General features: G+C 42.1%; 1 protein-coding gene across 1 annotated transcript in view; it reads left to right on the top strand.

Annotated features, from left to right (window-relative positions):
* The window catches only part of AMBN (ameloblastin), a 74890-nt gene that overhangs the window by 10424 nt on the left and 42082 nt on the right, over positions 1-22384 (top strand). Inside the window, exons 2-4 of the mRNA XM_030192144.1 lie at positions 12434-12518; positions 15503-15553; positions 21373-21423. Coding sequence (XP_030048004.1) covers positions 12434-12518; positions 15503-15553; positions 21373-21423 — 187 coding nt within the window. The remainder of the gene's footprint in view (positions 1-12433; positions 12519-15502; positions 15554-21372; positions 21424-22384) is intronic.

The raw sequence follows: 22384 nt of genomic DNA, 5'->3' as shown, positions 1-22384 counted from the left end.
TTTCTACTCTCTTTACTCACCCACTCCCCCACTTTCATCTACTTTCCTCTGCCTCATATCCTCTAACCAGTCCTGATTCCTTTCTTGTCAATAATGCCTTCTTTGCCTTCAGTCCCTTTCTACTATCTCTTAATCCCCACCCAGTCTCTGATTACCACCGTTCACCACTCTCTCACCTCTATTTATATTCTCCTGTCACTCATCTCTTTGCCAGCCTGCTCTCCATGGCCTCTCCCATGTGGTTCCAACATGCCTAGCCTTTCTCCTTTCTCTTTCTGTCTAATATCTCCCTTTTCTCTCTCTTCCATTTATTCATCCAGTATCACTTCTTTCCCTATCCTTCCTGCCATTTTTTCCAACATCACCCCTTTTTCTCTCCTCCCCCATGCCCAACATTACCCCTTTCTAGCCCCTTACCATCTGTCCAGCATCTCCTCTTTTTCTCACTGCAATCCTCTCCAGCATCTCCCATTTCTCTCATCTTCTGAGTTCCTCTTCAGCCTTGTCTACATTCCATTGCCTCTTATCCCACCAACCCCAACTCCTTATCTCCATCCATAAGAACATACAGTAAGAACATAAGAACTGCCTTACTGGGTTAGAACATAGGTCCATCTAACCCAGTACCCTGTTTCAACAGTGGCCAATCCAGGTCACAAGCACCTGTCAGAATCCCAAAAAGTATCAAGATTCCATGCCACCAACCCCCAGGGATAAGCAGTGGCTTTCCCCAGGTCTACTTTAATAACAGTTTATGGTCTTCACCTACAGAAATATGTCCAAACCTTTTCTAAACGTGGTTACATTAACTATTTTACTGCACCCTCTGGCATAAGTTCTAGAACTTAAATGTGCATGGAGTGAAAAAAATGTTCTTCAAGGTGTCACAATTTAGGGAGCACCATCGCATTGCTTTCCAGGTTCCCTGTTCTTCCTTCCTTCTCTTCCCCCATCCTGAGGTGACCAAGCCTTACCTCCCTTTCTTTGGTCTGGTGACATAGCAGTTGGTAGCTTTAGAAAATGTATGTTTGAGACCTGCTAGCTCTCTCCCCCTCTGAAATAGGAAGTTCAGAAGGGGCAGAAGATGACAGGGCTTCAGCATGCATGGATGCTCAAGGTCCCATACTGGCCATAATATAATCTTCTATAATTGCTGACAGCAGCAGAAGAAGGGAGATAAGATTTGAACACCTTGTGGGGCAGGGGGAAGTGGAGGGAGGGAGGGAAGGAAGGAAGGAAGGAATAAGAGAGATGCTGGACACTGGGAGGAGAACCTTGAGCTGTGAGCCATCCAGTGGGGTTGGGATGCACAACTAAAGGTTCACCTAAGAGTCAGATGCCCCTGGTAATAGTAACTTCACAGATTTTCCCTTAGTGTTTGTACTCGTGAAGGAATAAAGAGACAATTTGCATTTCCCCTTGCTCTTTACTAAGGATTTTATAGACTTCTATCATATTTCCCCTCAACTATATCTTCTCCAGACTGAAAAGCCTTGGTTTCTTTTGCATTTCCTCATATGAGAGTCATTCCATCCCTTAATCATTTTGGTTGTCCTTCTCTATTTTTGTTCTATTACACTATGGCCTTCCTTTTTGGAAACCCTATTTGCATTTGAGATGTGTATAAACCAGCACTTAAATGTTTATCTTCCATAAAATCTAAGCCCCCATTTTACAAAGCCGGGATATGCACTCCTCAAATCCAACTGCATGCAAATGGCAAGGGTGTGCAGTCTGGGTGTGGTTAGGGTGGGACAAGTATATTCACATTTATTCACCATATCAGAAGGGAGCTAAATATCAATGTCCTAAAAGTTCAACGTGGGAAGTTACACCTGCTACCAAGCACATTTAGAATTTGATAAACAGCTGATATTGAGCAGTACTCCACTGAAGGGATTGGGGGAAGATGGTTCCTTAACCCCCCAGTGATTTATGCCCCTCTCCGCCAAACTGGCAAGGAAAACTGATCTTTGTGACAGCATCAGGATAATACACAGTGTTTTAAAAATCCCACAGATAAATGGGTATGTGCTTTGGACAAGTGGCGTAGCTACGTGGGGCCTGAGGGGGCCCCCATTGATTCCAGCCTCGACCCCCCTCCCGGCGAACCCGCCCCCGCCTACCTTCACTTTTCCTGGCGGGGGACCCCACTCCCCGCCAGCCGACGTCCTCTCCGTCCTGCTCCTGCTGTTGCATGCATTGCTGACATCCTGCACGTTGTACGTGCGACGTCAGACTCAGAGAACAGAACTCTGTTCTCTGAGTCTGACGTCCTGCACGTACAACGTGCAGGACGTCAGCAATGCATGCAACAAGAGCAGGAGCAGGACGGAGAGGACGTCGGCTGGCGGGGAGTGGGGTCCCCCACCAGCAAAAGTGAAGGTAGGCGGCGGCGGGGGAGGGTAGGCGGCGGCGGGGGAGGGTAGGCGGCGGCGGGGGAGGGTTCGCGGCGGGAGGGGGGTCGGAAAAGACGTGGGGGCGGCAATGGCGGCGGGGGGGGGCGGCACCGGGGGAGGGCTAAAATGTGCCTCCTCCCCTCGGGCTTTGGACCCCCCTCCCACAGAAGTCTGGCTACGCCCCTGCTTTGGACCCGTCACTGTTTTGTGCATTTGTTTTGATAAAATGGATGTTTAAGCTGCACACACCTGGCACATAAACATCCATTTCTTGTGTGTTTTAGAACAGGCTCTATGTCAGCAGATTCTGACATACTGAGCTACATGTCTCAATTCCTACTTCTACAACCTGTCTAACATGGGGCTATATATCTTTTTTCAGATGTGGTGACCAGAATTAGATAAAATACTCAAGGAGTGGTCACACTGTGGACTGATACAGAGACATTACGATATTCTTTGTTGTATTCTCTATTCTTTTCCTAATAATTCCTAAGATTCTATTGCATTTTGGGCTTTAGTTGTACACTGAGCACAAAATGTCAATGGATTCTCTAAGATGATACCTTGATATTTTTCCTGGGTGGTGATTCTTAATGTGGAATGTAGAATTGAGTAGCAATAATTTGGATTATTCTTCCCAATGTTCATCACTTTGCACTTGTACACATTAAGGGCTCTGTTTACACCTACAGAGACACTCATTTTATATTTTCTGCCTTGTGGTGCTTACCCGGCAGTAATTGGCAGTTTATGCACGCTGACGCTTACCACCTGGTTAGCGCATGAGACCTTACCGCTAAGTCAATGGGTGCCGGTAAGGTCTCAGGCTGAAAATGGGCATGCGCTGGTTTTAATTTTCAGCCTCCCAAAAATAGGCCTTTTTCCAGGCGCGCTGAAAAATAGACCTGCGCGCGCGTCCAAAACACATGCCTACACCAGCGCAGGCCACTTTTTGGGGTGCCTTAGTAAAATGGCCCCTAAATGCAGCTACAGTAGATTTCCTTTGCGGGTTCATCCCAGATAATAACTCAAACTTGATCATGTTATGATCACAGTTTCCCAGGGGAACCAACACCACCACCTCTTGCATTATGCCTGTGAGATAGAAGGTGGATATCACCAGAGACAACCCAAATAGCTTTTTAGGCAACATAAGAAAACAGAGATAGTTAAATCTCTCCTGATAAACAGTCATTTACACAGCTCAGAAATTTCGCCAAAGGATGGTATTTGTGAATATTACTGCTGCAAGATGAATCTCAAAGCTTTTCTTTCTGCTGAGCTTTTGTCTTTGTTTACGAATGACGGCAAAGATGCATATTTTTTCCAGTTTCACTCCCTCTGTTTGAGACGGATAATTAAAGCTGTAATGCAGACTACCTTCCACTTGCACAAGAAAATCAGTTGTGTGTGATGTATCCTAATTGCCTGATGTCTACAAATCATAGGGGTTGCCATCCTTGTTCCACTTTAAGGGGTTTTTCTTAAAATGCTGCCTGGCATACAGTAATTGTCAAAAGGAGACACCTTGAGTTGCTGAGTATAAGCATTTTGAAGAGTGACCTTTCATTGGACTTTTTTTTTTGGGGGGGGGGGCGTTATCCACCTTAGCTTTTCAGAGTAGGGGTGTACATTTGTTAGTGCTTATTCGAGATCATTAGCACACCTTACAAATTTTAGATTGTGTTAAATTGATTTAACATGTGTTAACCTATGATCTTAATCTGTGTCAATTCAATTAATGCATGTTGAAAAGTTGTAACACATTACAATTTGTTAAAACAAGCATATGAAACAAACTGTAAGAAGTACAAAAATCAAGTTATTGTGCACCTATTTCAGGGGTCTTTTTATGAAGGCTCTGTAACGCTTAGGGGCCCTTTTACTAAAGGGTTGTCGTGTGGCAATGGGCTTGCTGCATGCCAATCCGGAACTACCGCCGGGCTACCACAGGAGCCCAGCAGTACTTCCCACCCCCAGCGTATGCCATTTTCAGCGCTACAGTAATTTGTTTTTTTGGTTTTTTTTTTGTAGCACCAGAACTTAACCAGTGGTAATCGGTTACCGCCGGACTAGCGCAAGACACCTTACCACCATCTCTGGGTGGCGGTAAGGGCTTTCCACTGAAATAGCCAGCCTTTTACTCGCTGTAGTAAAAGGGGGCCTCAGCATACATCAAAAACATATGCTGATGCTAGCACAGGCCCCCTTTTACTGTAGTTTAGTAAAAGGACCCCTTAGTGCACTAGATGCCATGTAGTCCATGGTATACCTATGGGCTGCACGGCACTTAACCCACACTAATTCATTAGAGATCACTAGATCCATTAGCGCAGCTTAGTTAAAGGACCCCTAAGACAACCTTTCAGTAAACATGCAGAAATGTGATGAAAATAAGGTAAAAACACTATACATAAAAACATAGGAGTAGCCATACTGGGTCAGACCAATGGTCCATCTAGCCCAGTATCCTGTTTTCCAAACAGTGGCCAAGCCAGGTCACAAGTACCTGACGGAAACCCAATTAGCAGCAATATTCCATGCTACCAATCTTGGGTCAAGCAGCTGCCTCCCCATGTTTGTCTCAATAGCAAGCTATGGACTTTTCCTCCAGGAATTTGTCCAACCCTTTTTTTTGAAACCCAGATACGCTAACCTCTGATACCACATCCTCCAGCAAAGAGTTCCAGAGCTTAACTATTCGGTGAGTGAAAAAATATTTCTTCCTATTTGTTTTAAAAGTATTGCCATGTAACTTCCTCAAGTGACCCCCTAGTCTTTGTACTTTTGGAACAAGTAAAAAATCGATTTTCTTCTACTCGTTCTACACCACTCAGGATTTTGTAGTCCTCAATCATATCTCCCCTCATCCATCTCTTTCCAAGCTGAAGAGCCCTAACCTCTTTAGCCTTTCCTCATACGAGAGGAGTGCCATCCCCTTTATCATTTTGGTCGCTGTTCTGTTATGATATACCTTGTAAAATGCAAGACTCAAAAATTAGAACAAAACAGCAGTTGTCCAGTGTACATTTAGCAAAAATGTGTGTGACCTTTAAGATCAGCAACAAATACAGATCTACTCCTGAAACGTAAATGATAAAGGGGTGCTTTTACTAAGGTGCACTAACAGATTTAGCACACACTAAATGATAAGACTCTAACTTATCATTTAGTGCACGCTAATCATTAGCACGCATTGAATCCATTAGTGCATCGTAGTAAAAGGACCCCAAAGTTAATTTTAGTCACAGAATTTGTTCAAAGCAGACACACAAGAGCAAAAACATCTATGCAACTGTCTTACTGCAGCATCAGTTATGCATTGATTATTATTATTATTATTACATTTGTATCCCACGCTTTCCCACTCAAAGCAGGTTCAATGCAGCTTACATAGTAATAGGGAATACAGAATATTGTTAGAGAAAGTAAAAGTTAAATATACCAGAATAATAGAAGAGATGAGTAGGTAGAGATAGGCAATGGAGAAGGGAGTAAGGTGGGAGATATAGTCTGGGTCAATGTCATTATCACATGGATATGTGTTAGGTAGATGGGTTCATAAGATTAGTCTGGGTCATTTGGATAGGCTTGCTTGAATAAATGGGTTTTGATCAAGTTCTTCCTATGTAATCAGATGCAATTGCGGAGTTCATCAATGTTTCTAATTTTTGTCTTGTACTCCTTCTCCTGCATTGCTGCCTAGCTTTGTAGTTTTAAGTTTGGGCTGTTGGGTGGCCAGAGTGTCGGCAGGAAATCTAGACTGCCCAACTTGACATTTCGTCCTTTAGATTGTAAGCTCCTTTGAGCAGGGACTGTCCTTCTTTGTTAAACTGTACAGAGCTGCGTAACCCTAGTAGCACTCTAGAAATGTTAAATAGTAGTAATAGTAGGATGAAGTCCAAGGATTTTTTGTATCAGGAGCTGCACTGTTTCTCAAGCTCAGTGGACTGACGCAATGGTTGTTCTGCTGAGCACCGACACACCAACAGACACCTTGTGAAATTGTTGCTTAATATGTCTGCATTTTTACACATGTAAATGCCATCTGACCCTTGTAGAATGACTTCCCTTGAGTTTCTATTTAGAAAAACAAATAATCGAGTCTTAATCCAAAACATCAGCAGGCAGAGGTGACCTGAAGGTCTGATACAGTGCTTTTGTTTCCATGTTTAGTTTTTTTTTCCCAGAGACCCCCAGTCACACCAAATTAAGATTATAAAGCAGAAGCTAAGCGAGTTGTCTGGGGAGCCTGAAAGCCTGTGTCTTCATGCACTTCAGTTGCTAGAAAATACATAGCACAGAAAACTGTTTCTGCAAACATCGGTTTCAATGTATAATTAAGAATAAGAGTTTGGTTACGCAATGAAAGTGCTCTGGACTAATTACATGATCTTGTCCTGCTTCATGATGATTGGCTGATCTCCAATTTGGGAGGTATAAATCCTACTTAAGAAGGAGCTCACGGGCTGCTATAAGAGAGAAAAATACATATCTTCTTTTTCTTGAGTTTTCTGAAATAGACCGCCAGGCTGTGGAAGAGCAGTTCAAGCCAGCATTCAAGGTACTTTTCTCAAAGCTGCATTAGGAGAAGGGTGGGGTGGGGAAAAGGGAATGGATGTGTTTTATTGTTTTAAAGATTTCTATTTTAAATGTGTAGAGGTGATTAATAGGACCCAATAAATAAAGAGCATCTAAAGTTTGCTCAAAATATCAGTTTTCCTGGCTCTAGATCAGTCAAATTTATGAGGCTGCCAGAACGTGATATAGATGAAATGTTTCCTATTTAAGGCATTTGTTTAGTGTGTGCTGATGATAATTGATGATAGATAATCTACACTTCTTTTGTAGTTATAGGGGATGACACAAATTGTCTTAAGAGTCAAGGAATAATGCATAATGCACAGCAGCAGTGTCCAACCTAAAAGCAAAACAGCTGCTGAATGGATTGTAATGTCCCTGTCAGTTTTGTTTTTAAAATGTGGACAATTCTTTGAACGTAAGAGTAGCCATACTGAGTCAGACCAATGGTCTATCTAGCCCAGTATCCCATTTCCAAATAGTGGCCAATCCAGGTCACAAGTACCTGGCAGAAACCCAATTATTAGCAACATTCCATGCTACCAATCCTGGGCCTCCCCATGTCTGTCTCAATAGCAAACTATAGATTTTTCCTCCATGAACTTGTCCAAACTTTTTTTAAACCCAGATACGCTAACAGCTGTTATCACATCCTCTGGCAAAGAGTTCCAGAGCTTAACTATTCGTTGAGTGAAAAAATATTTCCTCCTATTTGTTTTAAAAGTATTTCCATGTAACTTCCTTGAGTGTCCCCTAGTCTTCGTACTTTTGGAACAAGTAAAAAATTGATTTGCCTCATGCAGGATTTTGTAGACCTCAATCATATCTCCCCTCATCTGTCTTTTTTGCAAGCTGAAGAGCCCTAACCTCTTTAACCATTCCTCATACGAGAGGAGTTCTATCCACCGTTATCATTTTGGTCGCTCTTCTTTGAACCTTTTGTAATTCTGCTATGTCTTCTAAAAGGAGCAGGCCAAATTTAGGCCACAAGTGTGCATGCAGCATTCTAGTCATTTTACACATGCTTAGGAAAATTAAATGTTTCTGTCTGTAAAATGGCTGACAGGAATGTTTATATTCCACCAGATAAGAGTATATCTTGCAATTTCAGAACATACACATTTATGTTGCTGATCTAACTCCATTGATAGTGTACATATTTATAGCTCTAACATAGATGCTCCCATAAGACATAACTAGCACATAAACCTCCATTTCACCATATGTTTTAAAACAGACTCTGTCAGCAGATCCTGTTCTAAAATACTAATAGGCTTATTTTCGAAAGAGAAGGGCGCCCATCTTTCGACACAAATCGGAAGATGGACGTCCTTCTCTCAGGGTCACCCAAATCGGCATAATCGAAAGCCAATTTTGGATGTCCCCATCTGCTTCCCATCGCGGGGATGACCAAAGTTTCCGGGGGCGTGTCAGGGTGTAGCGAAGGTGGGACTGGGGCGTGCCTAACAGATGGGCGTCCTCGAGTGATAATGGAAAAAAGAAGGGAGTCCCTGACAAGCACTTGGCCGACTTTACTTGGTCAATTTTTTCTTACGACCAAGCCTCAAAAAGGTGCCCAAAATGACCAGATGACAACTGGAGAGAATTGGGGATGACCTCCCCTGACTCCCCCAGTGGTGACTAACCCCTCCCACCCTGAAAAGAACAACTTTAAAAACTTTTTTTGCCAGCCTCAAATATCATACTCAGGTCCATCGCAGCAATATGCAGGTCCCTGGGGGGGAAGGTGTGTGTGTGTCAGCTGAGGCATAGCGAAGGCATGGATGTCCTTCTTTCAAACATTTTGGACATGACGGCCAAATTTCAAGGGAGAGGAGTGGCCTAGTGGTTAGAGCACTGGTCTTGCAATTCAGAGATGGCCAGTTCAAATCCCACTGCTGCTACTTGTGATACAAAATCCAAATAAATAAATAAAGGGGGTGTCAGAGGCATAGCAAAGGCACAAACACCTTTCTCACAGAAACATCCACGTTAACTGCCCATCACAGGGCTAGCAAAGGAACCTAACACGTGGACATCCTTCACCCATACTAAAAAAAAAAAGACATCCCTGACAATCACTTGGACATTTTCATCTGGTCTTGTGCTTTTTTAAAGTTGTAGATGGCTATTACACAGGCAGCTTGTCTGCGTGTATGAAGCCGTCTTTGGCATGCACAAAGCAGCCACGCATAATGCGTGGCTGCTCTGCACTGGCTTCCCCTCCTTAGGAAGGAAATCATGTGTAAATGAGCTAACAGCGAGCAGCTCATTTGCATGCAAATTCCTTCATGCATGCCCGTTCCTTTCTGAATCGCTAAGGGATTGGAAGGGAAGGGCTTTTTTCGTTCAGTTAGTGCATCAGTTAGTCCACTGCAGTGCCCCCTAGGGTGCCCGGTTGGTGTCCTGGCATATCAGGGGGACCAGTGCACTACGAATGCTGGCTCCTCCCATGACCAAATGAGTTGGATTTGGTTGTTTTTGAGATGGGTGTCCTCGGTTTCCATTATGGCCGAAAACCTGGGACGGCCATCTCTAAGGTCGACCATCTCAACATTTATGTCGACCATCTCTAAGGTCGACCTAAATGTTGAGATTTGGGCATCCCCGACTGTATTATTGAAACAAAAGATGGCCTCCCATTTTGTTTCAATAATACGGGTTTCCGCACCCCTTCGCAGGGACGACCTGCGAGGACGCCCTCAGGAAAACTTGGGCGCCCCATTCGATTATGCCCCTGCACGCAGAGCTTGAGATGTTTTGACATGGATGCTTCCAATCCGATTTGTACATCTTTTCTTAAATGTTGCTTCACATGGATAATTTACTCATTTAGTTTAGCCATGCTGAATAGCCCCTGATCCCTTGAATAACATGCCTAAACTAAATAGATAATGCTTGGCTGGTCCACTGGTCAATCTGTATATTCACTGCATTGCCTATGTGGATAGTGGTGATGAGTATATGGATTAAATTAAATACCAACATTTAAACCATGCTAATATATTACCATCTCCACTATAGAGCCCACATTTCCCACTGCATTCATGCTTTTAAAATATCGGGTATTTACTAAAGGTTTTAGTAAAAGTCAGAACAGCAGTGTCTAGGTATATTTGTTTCAGTATTGATGAGAGTTGTTTAGTAAGAAGAACTTTAAAACAGGGGCCCTTTTATCAAGCTGTGATAAAAGGGGCCCTGCGGTAAAAGGGGCCTGTGGTAAAAGGGGCCCTGTAGTAAAAGGGGCCTATGGTAAAAGGGGCCTATGGTAAAGGGGGCCCTGTAGTAAAAGGGGCCTATGGTAAAGGGGGCCCTGTAGTAAAAGGGGCCTGTGGTAAAAGGGGCCCTGTAGTAAAAGGGGCCTGTGGTAAGAGGGGCCCTGCAGTAAAAGGGGCCTGTGGTAAAAGGGGCCCTGTAGTAAAAGGGGCCTGTGGGAAAGGAGGCCCTGTAGTAAAAGGGGCCTGTGGTAAGAGGGGCCCTGCGGTAAAAGGGGCCTGTGGTAAAAGGGGCCCTGTGGTAGCGGTGGTGGCTGTTTTTGCTGTGTGCTGAGTCCCTTTTTACCACAGCGGGTAAAATGGCCAAAAAAAGAAATGGCCATGCAGTAAGATTGCACTTACTGCATGGTCATGCAAGGGGGAGCACTTACCGCCACCAACTGAGGTGGCGGTAAGGGCTACCGCGCTAACCCAGTGGTAAGTAGCACACGGTGCTGCCCAATTACCACTGGGTAACCCCCTGTGGAAATATTTTTCAAATATTTAGAGCCGGAAATGCCACGCACTAGGGTGGAACTACCACCGGCACCTGCATTGGGCCGGCGGTAGCTCCGGATTGACACGCAGTAAGCCCACAATGGGCTTACTGCTGCTTTGTAAAAAGGCCCCTCAATGAAATTAAACAAAATTAAAATAAAGTTGGGGATTTGTGATTTTTTTTTAATGACCCGATGAAATTATGGGAAAATATATATTGCTGGTATTTTTTTTACATAAACTATTTACATGAAAAACTTTGGGTACAACTCAAAATATTTTCACAGCCAAGCACATTCACATATACTAGTGTTGTATGCAATTGTGTATATAGTAATAAACCACACTCATCATTCAGGGTATGTTGGGAATGCTCTTAAATTTATTGCTTGCTCGTATCTTAATAGGACTTTACACACTGAATTGATTATATCATAGCAATGCCTGAAACTGTACCATTCAGTGAAAATATCCCACTAAAAAGGTGGAATTACCACAAGTTTCAAATGTGAGGTAGCTCAACTGTTTATAAGTAACCCATTTGAAAAGAAACTTGCCTGAGATGGAGAATTCTTAATTGTAGCTGCACAATGTTCTTATAAGTACCATTCCGTGCTACCATTAGCTTTCTAAGGGATCCTTTTACTAAGGTGCGCTAATGGATTTAGGCTCGGAATCTGTATATGGCGCTATGAGTTACATGCATTAAATTGGGCGCACACCCAATTTACATGCATTACTTAATTGAATAACAAGCCGAACGGCATTGGGTGATAACCAATTATTGGAGTTAATCAGCCCTAATTAGGATTTACGCACATATCATATTCTATAACGATGCATGTAGATATTTGGGGGTGTGGCTATAGGGTGTTTTTGGGGTGTTCCAAAATTTTACATGCGTAGATATAGAATATGGCCAAACTACGCATAATTTAGGCCCCAGCATTTACGCCTGCTTATAGCAGGTGTAATTGCAGGCACCTACAGTTAGGCATGATTTATGCTCTAAGTATGCATGCCCCTTATAGCATCATGCTAGGCGCTTTAAATTTTCGATGCCAATTTTTAGGCACTACTATTAGAATCTACCACTTTGTGTGCACTAACAATTAGCGTGGGCTAATTGCCATATAGCCAATTGTATACCTATGGGCTCCTTAGCATTTATCACATTCTAATTTATTAATGCATATTAAATCACACCTTAGTGAAAAGGCCCCTAAACGTGCTTGGTACTGTAGCTGTGTTGCAGTAGAAGTTGCTATAAGGTTAGGGAGTTTCCTTCTCATTTGTTCATGCATTGCATTTGCAATAAACTGTGAGCCTAAACTTTTCACGATGTTTCATACATGCCATGGAATAGGAAGGAGTGGTACAGTAGAAATAAAGAAAGTTTGATTATATTCAGAATAAGGTAATACAGAAATACATGGGTATAAATCTCAGGCTATTTCTCAATAGAAATACCTGTTGAAAGCAATTTCAGCAGTACCTAAATCTTTCACTCTGTGGGAAACTACAAAGCATGGTGCAAAATAATCTAAATATGTCATCATGAAACTCTTTTCTCTCAAAGAAATAACAAATGTCAACTCACAAGCTAATTGGTTGCTTGTTGGTTTCTGATTTTTGTTTTATTTTTTTTTGTTTGTTTTATTTATTTATTTACTTTGTTTTGTTCTTTGTTCTTTGCAGCTATATTTCAGGTCTGTCTCTGAAATACACTATGAAGGGCTGGACACTGATTTTATGTCTTGTAGGGAGAAGCTTTGCATTGCCGGTAAGTCTTTTTAATCTGTACAGCACGATGATATTAACAATCATTCTAAACGGCCAGCCTGGTGATAATGCTACACACTGCTCCCCAGTTTTGTTGAGCTGGGGGATACTGCGGGGTGGGGGGGCGGGGGAGTGATCCATTCTCCTTGTTAATGGTGACCCCCCGACAGATGGATTTATAACCCATAATAAAAGGGTTGCAGAAGGACCAGCCTTGTTCCTGCTCTCAGAACTGATGCTGCAATGACTAGATGAGGAACTGTGGGAGGGAGAATCAATTAAAATAAGAGCTAAGGGGGCAAGTCTATAAGTAAACACCTCCTTTTAGGTGCCCCGATACTGCGCCGTGAAAGCCTATTCTGTACCAGCATCTTGACACTCAGATTCCATTATTGAAAACTATCATAACCTGATACAGGCACGCCTTACATTTATGAACCCACAGTTACACCAGCCGTGGAGCTAGCGTAACCACAGGCACATAAGTGTGACAGGGACGTGAATACGTTACAGTAGTCTATAAGTTATAGTGAACGTGGGAGCCCTGCCCATATCTTGCTCAGATTCCACCTGTGCATACACCCTCACAGAACAGCACTTAGTTGCTCTTGTGTCACTTATGTGGATAAGTGCTAGTATTCTGTACATTTAGGAGGGAATTTTATAAATGTCGTTCAAAATTCAACACTGGAAAAACTCGGCGCTAAGTGCAAATCTATAAAGGACACGCACCCTTTGCAGCATCGCCCCTAGAACCGAATCCCGTGCCAAGCTTTAGGTGCCAGACATACACCTGCTGAAATCTGGCATAATTACTGGTGTTCAAGTTAGGCGCACTGAGGCTGTATTATATAACAAACACGTGTAGCTTTTTGGAATGCCCTTGACATGCCCAAGGCCACACCCCCTTTTGAGTTATTCACTAGTAGAGTTAGGCGCCATGTCTTATAGAATAGCGCACAGTCAAATGCTTTTTAATGAGTGCCAATTAACTTCAATAATTGGTTGTTAGCACCTAATTATTGACAGTTAAGGGCTCATTACTCAATTAATTTGCTTGTGCATCTTGGACACGTACACAAATTTGGGCCTTGCAAATCTGGGTGCCATATATAGAATTGGGGGGTTAACATGCTTGAAAGGCACATACTTGCTGGTGCCCAGTTATAGGATTAGCCTTTAAAATCCCTGGCTAGTTGCAAAAACAAAGTTAATCACACTGGAATGTCAACACTGGTTCCAACTGAGGTGAAATAGAAAAAGAGAAAGAACTAACGAGTCAAAAATATATTTTTAAATAAAATAAGCAACAGAGTTCTCAACTGTGTCCTTGGGACACAGCAAATCAGTCTGGTTTTCAAGATATCCTCAATCAATATGCATGAGATAGATTTGCATGCCTTTTTCTAAACTGAGCCAGGGATAGTTCACCAGCTGAGACAGATTAATTTTCACCTGATATTTTGAAGTTGGTAATGCAGGCCCTAGTTACAACTAGGTTAGACTATGGGAATGCAGTGTATACAGATCTTCAACACATTTAACTTTTGCAGAGTACAGGTACTCATTTGATTCTGGGGCTGAATATCAGAGATCATGTTTCCCTAGCATTGTAGAAGCTTCACTGGCTCTCAGTTAAGCTGCAGTCTGAGTTTAAATTTTTTTATTTATTCTTCAAGATTAGCTATGATATGGGACCACAATATCTTTCTGATGGTATTCTATACTCCAAGTTGCACTCTGTTCTTCTGCTAGTAATTTGTTAAAGATGCCAGCTGTCAAGGTGATTTGCTCACTATATGAATTGTATATTCTTTTTCCATGGTTGTGACATTTTTGTAAAATAAGGTTCCTGAGCATTGTGCCTCAAAGAAATTATGAACATTTTCATAAGGAGGTTAAGGAGTGATTATAGGGGTAGACCTATAGATTTAATTGTAGTGGAGAAGATGATCTGTTTTAGTAAGTTTTTATGTAGTTGATGTAATTTTATATTTGATTTCATTTTACTTTTGTTTATGCATCGCTTTGAGTATTTACAAAACAGGCAATTAATTAATGTCAGCTGAAAAATATGACCCATAGCATTTGAAAACACCAGAGCTGGCTCTAGGCTCACCGGCATCCGGTGGAAGAACTGAAATGGATGCAACCCCTCCCCACCCTCCAACCCTCAGCAGGGGCAACTCTGGCACAGTGCCCTCTCCTTTGGCAATGATAGTGGCTCTATCTCCAGCACATCATGCTCCTCTCTTCTCTCCTTCTACTAGCTCCTCCCTCATCGTGAGAAACAGAATGTTCTCTTGCATTGCAACAGAAAATCAAAAGCACGAAAAACCTATCACTTAAGAGGGCATTTTCAGTCACTGGGAGTAGCTTGCAAGCCTCACTGGTACTTTGAATCTAAGGGCTTGCAAGCCCATTTACTAAAAGAAACTCCATATGAAGTTTCTCTTTGAAAATGTGGCTGTGGACTAGTTCCACAGGAATTCCTTACCCAGCATGTTTTAAGTACATGAGGAAAGTACACAAGTCTTTTTATCCTCTGCTTTCTGCAATGTGCTGGAATCTCGATACTGTATGTGTGGTACTCAAAAGTCAATATCATGTGTCAGAATCTCCATATCTTTAACAAAATGCTTGCACTCCTCCACTGGAAGAACTTGGATAATGTGTTTAGAGAACGGGAAGACCATATATTATTTTGTGAGGCCCCAGGTAGCAAATAAAAAGAGAAAGACATTACTATTTTTTTTTTACTTATAGAACATGGTCTTGAGTGAGTCTTCTAAGAAGGGATAATAATAAATTAAGTGAAAATAAGACTTTAAAATCCATGATTTTGCTTTTTAATTTATATTGAAAATTTGTAATAAAGAACTGTTAAAGATTAAAAGTATATGACAGGTATATGGGTTATTGTTGTTTTTTTTTAGAACTGGAAGTATAAGAATGCATCCCATTATAATGCTTTCTTTTTCCTAGATCTTTCCTCAACTAGCTGTCAGACATGGCATGGGCAGTGTGAGTCTCGAGGTATATATTTTATTATAATTCATGGACATAATCACTAAACTGCCCTTTTACAAAAGCTTAGTGTGTGCTAAATGCTAAGAAGCCTATAGATATAACCCCCCCCCCCCCCCAGATTCTATATATCGTGCTTTTGAGTTGCGCTCAATTTGTGCATGCAACTTAATTGACTAACAAGCCAATTAGTACTGACAATTGACATCATAACAAGCAATTATTAGTGTTAATTGGATTTAATTAGCAGTTATGCATGTAAATTTGAGCACCAGATCCACACTTAAATTTTAAATGTGTCCAAAAAGGGCACGCGGAAATGGGAAGATCATAGGCGGATTGGGGGGTGTTCCTAGAATTTACACGCATAGTTATAGAATAAAGGGGGGATACACGCCTAATTTAGGCATGATGATTTGCACCACATTTCAGTTGGTGCAAATGGCCGCACCTATGGTTAGACGCAATTCCTGGGCCTAAGTGCTATTCTATAACCTGCACATATGGTATATAGAATAACGCTGAGCATTATTTTTCAGTACCAATTTTTTAGGTGCTATGGGCTAGATTCTATATATGGCGCCTGAAAAATCCACGTGGAAGAAAAATATGCTTAGGTGTATTCTGTAAAGTTTGCCTAAATTTTATAGAATAGGCTTAAATTTCTGAATAGTATATAGAATCCGCTAAGTGCCTCTCCATGTGTCCAAATTTGGTCATGTCCATTTAGGCCATGTTTACTTAGCATAAATCCCAACCCCTATATTAGGCACAGAATGGGTGTATTCTATAATAATATGCATAGATTTTAGAAATGCCCATTCCATGCCCATAACCATGCCCCATTTTCAACTATGCGACTTAGAATTTATGCACACCACGTTACAGAACACTCATACTGAGTTCTGCACATAAATCATAATTAATACCAATTAGTGCTGATAATTGCTTGTTAACATCCAATTGACAGCACTGATTAGCTAGTTAACCAATTAGAATATGCTTCAAGTTCCACATGGAAATTAAGGCACAATATATAGAATTTGGGAGTAAATATAGAATCTAGCCCAAAATGGGATTCTTAGCACATAGCACACACTAATTCTGTTAGTGCGCACTAAGCTTTAGTAAAAGGACCCCTACAATTGTGCATGGGTAAAAAGATTTCTCTTCAATATCAGAATTTTCAGAAAATGTTGTTATTTCTGGCCTTTTTTTCAGTTCATTTCACATATTTGGTTTAACAACAAAATTTTAACATGCATTAATTCATAGCTCAATTCCCATGAAGGAGGCAGTTCTATAAATTTGTGCCTACAGTTACATGCCACTTACAGGCATCACTCTTGACAAAAATTGGCAGGTATGTAAGTGCACTACACATCCTATATAATAATTCTCACCTCCAACGTTCTGTCTTGCCTGGGACTGTGGCTCCCTCGGAGTTGGTCTGCTAGGCTCCCTAGATCAGACTGACGTCAGTGGCCGCATTATGACGTGAGCCCAGGTGAGAAACAAAAAGAGACAGCAGATTGGCCAGTAGAAGAGAGAGGGGAGACTCATAGCCAATGGGAGACAGAAGCAACAGAAATCATCAGTGGCCAATAGGAAAGGAGCAGGAGAAGGAGACAAACGGGAAGAGACATCAGATTGGCCAGTAGAAGGGAGAGGGGAGGAGCCGTGATGCAGGGAACAGCGAATCAGCACAAAATGGGGCGGACCCAGCCAGAATCGATGACGGAGGCGGGGGAGGGTTGGTGGCGGGAAGGGTCACGGCAGGGGGTCCAGGGTTCAGGAACTCTGAGGGAGGTCTGGAAATCAAAGGGAGGGGTCTGCAAATCGGAGGGAGGGAGCCAGGGAGGTGGGGTCTGGAACTCGGAGGGGGGTCGAGAAGGAACAGAAATCATCAGTGACCAATAGGAAAGGAGCAGGGGAAGGAGACAAAAGAGAAGAGACATCAGATTGGCCAATAGAAGGGAGAGGGGAGGAGCTGCGATGCAGGGAGCAGCGAATCAGCATAAAACGGGGCGGACCCAGTCAGAATCGACGACAGCGGCGGTGGAGGGATGGCGGCGGGAAGGGTCACGGCAGGGGGGTCCAAGGTTCAGGAAATCCGAGGGGGGTCTGGAAATCGGTGGGAGGGAGCCAGGGAGGTGGGGTCTGGAACTCGGAGAGCGGGAGGGAGGGGTCTGGAACTCGGAGGGGGGTCTGGAATTCAGATGGAGGGAGGGGGGATCTGGAACTGGGGGGATGGCAGTCTGGAACTGGGGGGAGGGGGGTCTGGAATTCGGAGGGAGGTGGTCTTGAACTGGGGGGGCAGGGGTCTGGAATTCGGAGGAGGGGACGAGAGGGTAGGAGGGGGGAATGCACCACCTGTACAACAACTAAAAAAAATGGGGGAACAACCCTGGAACAGGGAGGGAGGGGGGACGATGACCCTGGAACACAGAGAGAGGGAGGGAGGGGTTACGACAACCCTGGAACACGGAGGAAGGGGAAACACTGGAACTGGGTGGGAGGGAGGGGCCCCAGGCACACACACTGTCTCTCACAGACACACACTCACACACAGTCTCACTCACTCTGTCACAAACACACACATGCAAATTCACTCTCTCTCTCTCTCTCTCTCTCTCTCTCTCTCTCTCTCTCTCACACACACAGTCACTCTCACACACACTCTCTCAAACATACACACTCTGAGGAAAACCTTGCTAGCGCCCATTTCATTTGTGTCTGAAACGGGCCTTTTCTACTAGTCATTCTATAAAGGTGCACATAACTGATATAGTGCAAAAGTGCTAGGGATAGTACAAATGAGTGGAGCATGGCCAGGAATACCAGTTGACCCATATACCCTATAGAATTACACCTTATGGCAGGTGTAATTAATGTCACATTGGGGCTTGCACTAGCATTCTGTATTGGAATTTTGGTGCCTAGATCCCGTTATAAAATTGGCACTCAGCATGTACTAATGGCCACCAAAATTGGAATGCAACTTTATAGAATTACCCCTTGTGAGGAAGTGGATGGTATAGGGAATAGCACTCCCTCACTGATACAGTTCAGCCACCTTGCAGCAGGTAGCGCTTGTCTGCCGATGCAGAGGCTGAGACTGACTCAGAAGGCTGGGGCTCATGCCAGGAGGGAGCTAAATGTCTTGAGTCAGTGAGTGAGAGGGAGGCCCCGATACAGAGGTTTCCAGGAAGGAGGTCCAGAGAGGAGAGGACTCCACTGCAAGCTGAGCTGTAGTACCTGAGGAGGACAACCAGGGAAGTGGTGTGGCTCAGGCTTCATTGGTATCAGAGTTGTGTGGGAAGACTGGTAAGATAGGAGACACCTTGAGTTATGGTCAGAAAGTACTTGTTATGATGTGAATAGGAAATGTGTTGGGCTAGGCTGGGAGCAAGCCCTAATTAGAGAATGGATTTGTGCTGGTTGAAAGCCCGTGAGCTAACAGTTTGTGCCCGATCCAAGCCACACCCTTGACCACATTATCACATCCCTATATTGATTTTGCATGTATTAAATTTTCTAAGGTACACTAATGAACCAAGTGCATGGTAACAAATGTACTTTCATAATAATTTCTAATTTTATGGATTTTCTTCTACTTCATCCCACTATGCTTCCTCAACATTAATGACCTAAATTTATTGAAGAGAGCCCAAGAATTAAGATTTATCATCAATATTTTCAACAACAGTCAAGAGCAACTTGTCAAGATTCTTGTAGTGTTCATGAACCACAAGTTTTGGTCAAGTAGCTTATATACTACCAGAATCTCTCACACTCATTCTAGCCATGTCACCGAGAATACATTCATTCATATGTTTCCAGGATCCCAAATCAATTACAAAAATCAAAAATAATCATTACAGCATATATCAAACGTTGATCTAAACTTCAGATACACAATTTCAAATATAATATTATTTTATTCATGCATCACAACTTTTCTTACAAAAGCAGAAGTAAAAGAAGTTGTGATGTATGAATAAAATAATATTATATTTGAAATTGTGTATCTGAAGTTTAGATCAATATTTGATATATGATGCATATTCATTGTAGATATCCTGAAAACCTTATTGGCTAGGTGTGTCCTGAGGACTGGGTGGAGAACCACCATTCTAGTCACTCATTTTGATGCTTCTTAACCAGAAAGAGTTGAATTAAAAGCTTTTGCTATTACGTCTGCTCTTTGTTCTGCTATGGTTGCATCGCAGATCTTCTGCATTTCTTGTTTTCCAGAAAGAGTAAGTCCAGCAAGGAACACTAGAAGCTGTTTCCTCAACCTTTTGCTACTCAAGACCTGTGTAGCATCATCTCAGTTGCATTACCTTTTTCAATTAATACACAAAGATCTGCAATACAACATACAAAACAATTAACAGAAATGGAGAGAGCAAAAACAGGGGCCAGGTAGAAGAAAATGAAATTCCAATGTTTTTACTAAGGTTGAAACTGTAATGTGGATAAGTAATTTCATAAATAATGTGATACAATACTCATGGGGGGGGGGGGGGATTCTATAAATGAAGCTCAAAATTGGTGCCGTAAAAAATTGATGCCAAGTGCTATTCTATAAAGGGCTCTAAATTGAATGTTTTTTATAGACTAGTGCTTAGACCTGATTCTCACGCCTACCGTTGAGCAATGGTATTTACGCCAGCTGAACCTGGTGTAAATGCCGTTGCCCAACTCAAGATTTTCACCAAATCAAATCCCATAGTCTTTAGAAAATAATGATGACATAAATTACTAAAGCCAAGACTCAATATGCTGTATAAGTAAAGCTACTAGCTCCATAAACAATGATTGTTAAACATATCCATTTACTTTATAATTACTTTTTTTCTTTTGCTTTTATTACTTAAAGATTGCCCTCAGTATAAAACCACTATTTGAGGCAATTCATTTCTATGCCATGTGCTATAGCACTTCATTCATTGGGCTACTCTTTATTATTATGTGCTATAGCCTATAATAAATAGTGCTTAAATTTAAATGCAATAAACTCAAAACGTGAACTTATCTCTTAACGTTCTCACCGATGTGCACTGTGCTTCGTGCTTGTCACTTCCCTCTCCTTGGTCACTGTGTCTAACCGATTGTCTGGCTTCCCCTGAAAACGCCCTGGTGTTTTCACGGGAAGCCAGACAATCGGTTAGACACAGTGACCAAGGAGAGTGAAGTGGCAAGTACGTTGCCCAACTCAAGGCATTTTGGTGAATAAATGACCCTGTTCTATAAAACTGCATGTAAATTTTTGGAATGTTCATGACCTGCCGATAGTCCTCCCCTGGTCACAACTTTTTTTGAGTTGTGCACTAAGGGATTTAGGTGCACAGGGTTATAGATGCATGCACATGTCTAAATTAGTGTCTATTAAGTGCAATTATTGATTGTTAAGGCCTATTCATTCATACCTGATGGCTTATTAACTGATGTAGTTATGCGCGCAACTTGGATGTGTGCCAAAATTTCAGCACTGCTATTTTAACGCCATATATAGAATCCAGGGGATAATTACCAAGTTGCCATAGCAGTATTAAGCCTATTTTTGCTTGCTTTGTTTCTTAGAAGTATAATTCATTCAGTTATCTGGCAGGATTTTTTCTATACGATTGCAGCTTACAACAGATAACATTATACAAAGGTCTGTCAATGAAGGGGCTTCTTCAATATGGATTTTCTATAACATTGTGACTATTAAGGAACTTTTTGATAGGAACTCCGAGTGTATTAACCAAGGAAGACATCTGACCAAGACCTCCATTTCAGCTTGAAATCATTTTCCATGTATTTTTTTTCTCCCTCAGACGAGACCATTTGGTAGCCCATATGGAATGGGTGTGAACAAGATGCCTTCGGTAATAATTACTTTCAAATTACTAAATGTAAAAAAAAAATGTATAATTTATAAACTTCTAGGCCCCTGTTTACAAAGCCACACTCACTTTCAGTGTGGTACTGCCAACATAGCCAATTCACGCTGTGACGGCATTGCCGCATGGCTTTGTAAACAGGGGGACTAATGTTTAATACAAAACAGGTTATCGACATTTGTCTTAAGTTCATTAGATCAGAGAATGTTGTATCAAATGTAAGAAACAATGCATCTCTGGACATAGGCAAGAAGGTCCATATTCAGAGGGATTGTCCATCTGATTTTAAAGTTAATCAGACAAATCTTGAGTTTTCAAATAACCCATCTCTTCCTCTACTGAGTCACTAAATTTTATTTGGACAAATCATTGCCGACACAAAATTTAGCAGGTTAATAAAAGGTAGCTTGGGATGGGGCATTCCGTAGGCAAAATGGAGATGATTTGACTATAAAAGAACAGATGACTATACACCAAAACAGATTCTATTGAAGAGGGACCCAACTTGGCCAAATTTCGGCTTTGCCTTCATCAGGGGTCACCAGATTCCTTCAAACAAATCCTAAAGGGTTGCTGTTGGACAGATGCAATGAAAAGGATATGCTATCATATTTTGTTGATCATGTGTCCTTTTACTGAACCCTTTAGGAATTATTTTGAAGGAATCTGGTGACTTCTGATGAAGGAAAAGCCAAAACTTGGCCAAGTTGGGTCCCTCTTTAATAAAATCTGTTTTGGTATATACTTGTCTGTTCTTCATTCCCTGGATCAACTTTGCTGTCTGAGCTGCTTGTGTGTTTCTGTAGAAGTTTTTCTCCTGATTTTTTTCTCTGGTGATTTGACTATAGCAGGACACCTACAAATAAGCACCCAGAGGACACCTGGTAGGAGCCTATTCTATAAATGAAAGTTGATGCCTAGTTTATAGAATTCCCTCCAAGTGTAA

This window comes from Microcaecilia unicolor, chromosome 2 (genome assembly GCF_901765095.1).
Source record: "Microcaecilia unicolor chromosome 2, aMicUni1.1, whole genome shotgun sequence".
Lineage (NCBI taxonomy): Eukaryota > Metazoa > Chordata > Amphibia > Gymnophiona > Siphonopidae > Microcaecilia > Microcaecilia unicolor.
The sequence above is the reverse complement of the archived record's forward strand: the minus strand, read 5'-3'. Positions and strand labels throughout refer to the sequence as shown.